General features: G+C 47.8%; 1 protein-coding gene across 1 annotated transcript in view; it reads right to left on the bottom strand.

Annotated features, from left to right (window-relative positions):
* EMH_0049700 (uncharacterized protein) overlaps positions 1–628 on the bottom strand; it is a gene marked incomplete at both ends in the record, with an annotated part of 5,050 nt that overhangs the window by 418 nt on the left and 4,004 nt on the right. The window contains 2 exons of the mRNA XM_013496557.1: positions 1–33; positions 455–522. Of these exons, the coding sequence (XP_013352011.1) occupies positions 1–33; positions 455–522 (101 nt within the window). The remainder of the gene's footprint in view (positions 34–454; positions 523–628) is intronic.

Below are 628 nucleotides of genomic sequence, written 5' to 3' on the forward strand. Positions count from 1 at the left end.
TTGCTGCTGCTGTTGCTGCTGCCGCTGCTGCTGCTGCAGAAGACAGCAGCAGCAGCAGCAGCAGCCTGCGCGGTCGCAGCGGCGGACTGAATGCCTTTAGGAGCACATCTTCGCCCTCTCTAAAAGGGTCTTCGGCAGCTGCAGGTTCGGATGAAATCTTTGCATTTCCCGCAGGAAGCCGAGACTGAGGAGGACAAAGAAAGGAAAAAAACAAAACACCAACGCATTAGCCAGGGAACAAACAAAACCCTTAACAACCCTTAAACACACCATTAGCGCGGAGCTATCTGCTTCATGCACAAGTGTCCAACCCCACACCTTCTAAGAACGTACATACACCCCACAACAATTATAATAATGATTATTATTATTATTATTATTATTATCAAGAACAAGGGCAAATTAAGCATTAGAAGCACGGCAGGAATGCACGGTTCATTCAGGGCCTTCGTACCGCAGCTGAGGCTCATCCATATTGGCCCAGTCGTTGAACGGCAGCCGCACTTTCTCGTTGGCTGTGACCTGCATGATAATATATACACAATTAAAAATGCAGCTGATGAGGCAGGAGGCTCAGAGCGTAAAAGCGATGAAGGCTTGACTAGTATTACTCCATACATAATCAGCG

This window comes from Eimeria mitis, genomic scaffold (genome assembly GCF_000499745.2).
Source record: "Eimeria mitis Houghton genomic scaffold, Emh_scaff2168, whole genome shotgun sequence".
NCBI classification, from domain to species: domain Eukaryota; phylum Apicomplexa; class Conoidasida; order Eucoccidiorida; family Eimeriidae; genus Eimeria; species Eimeria mitis.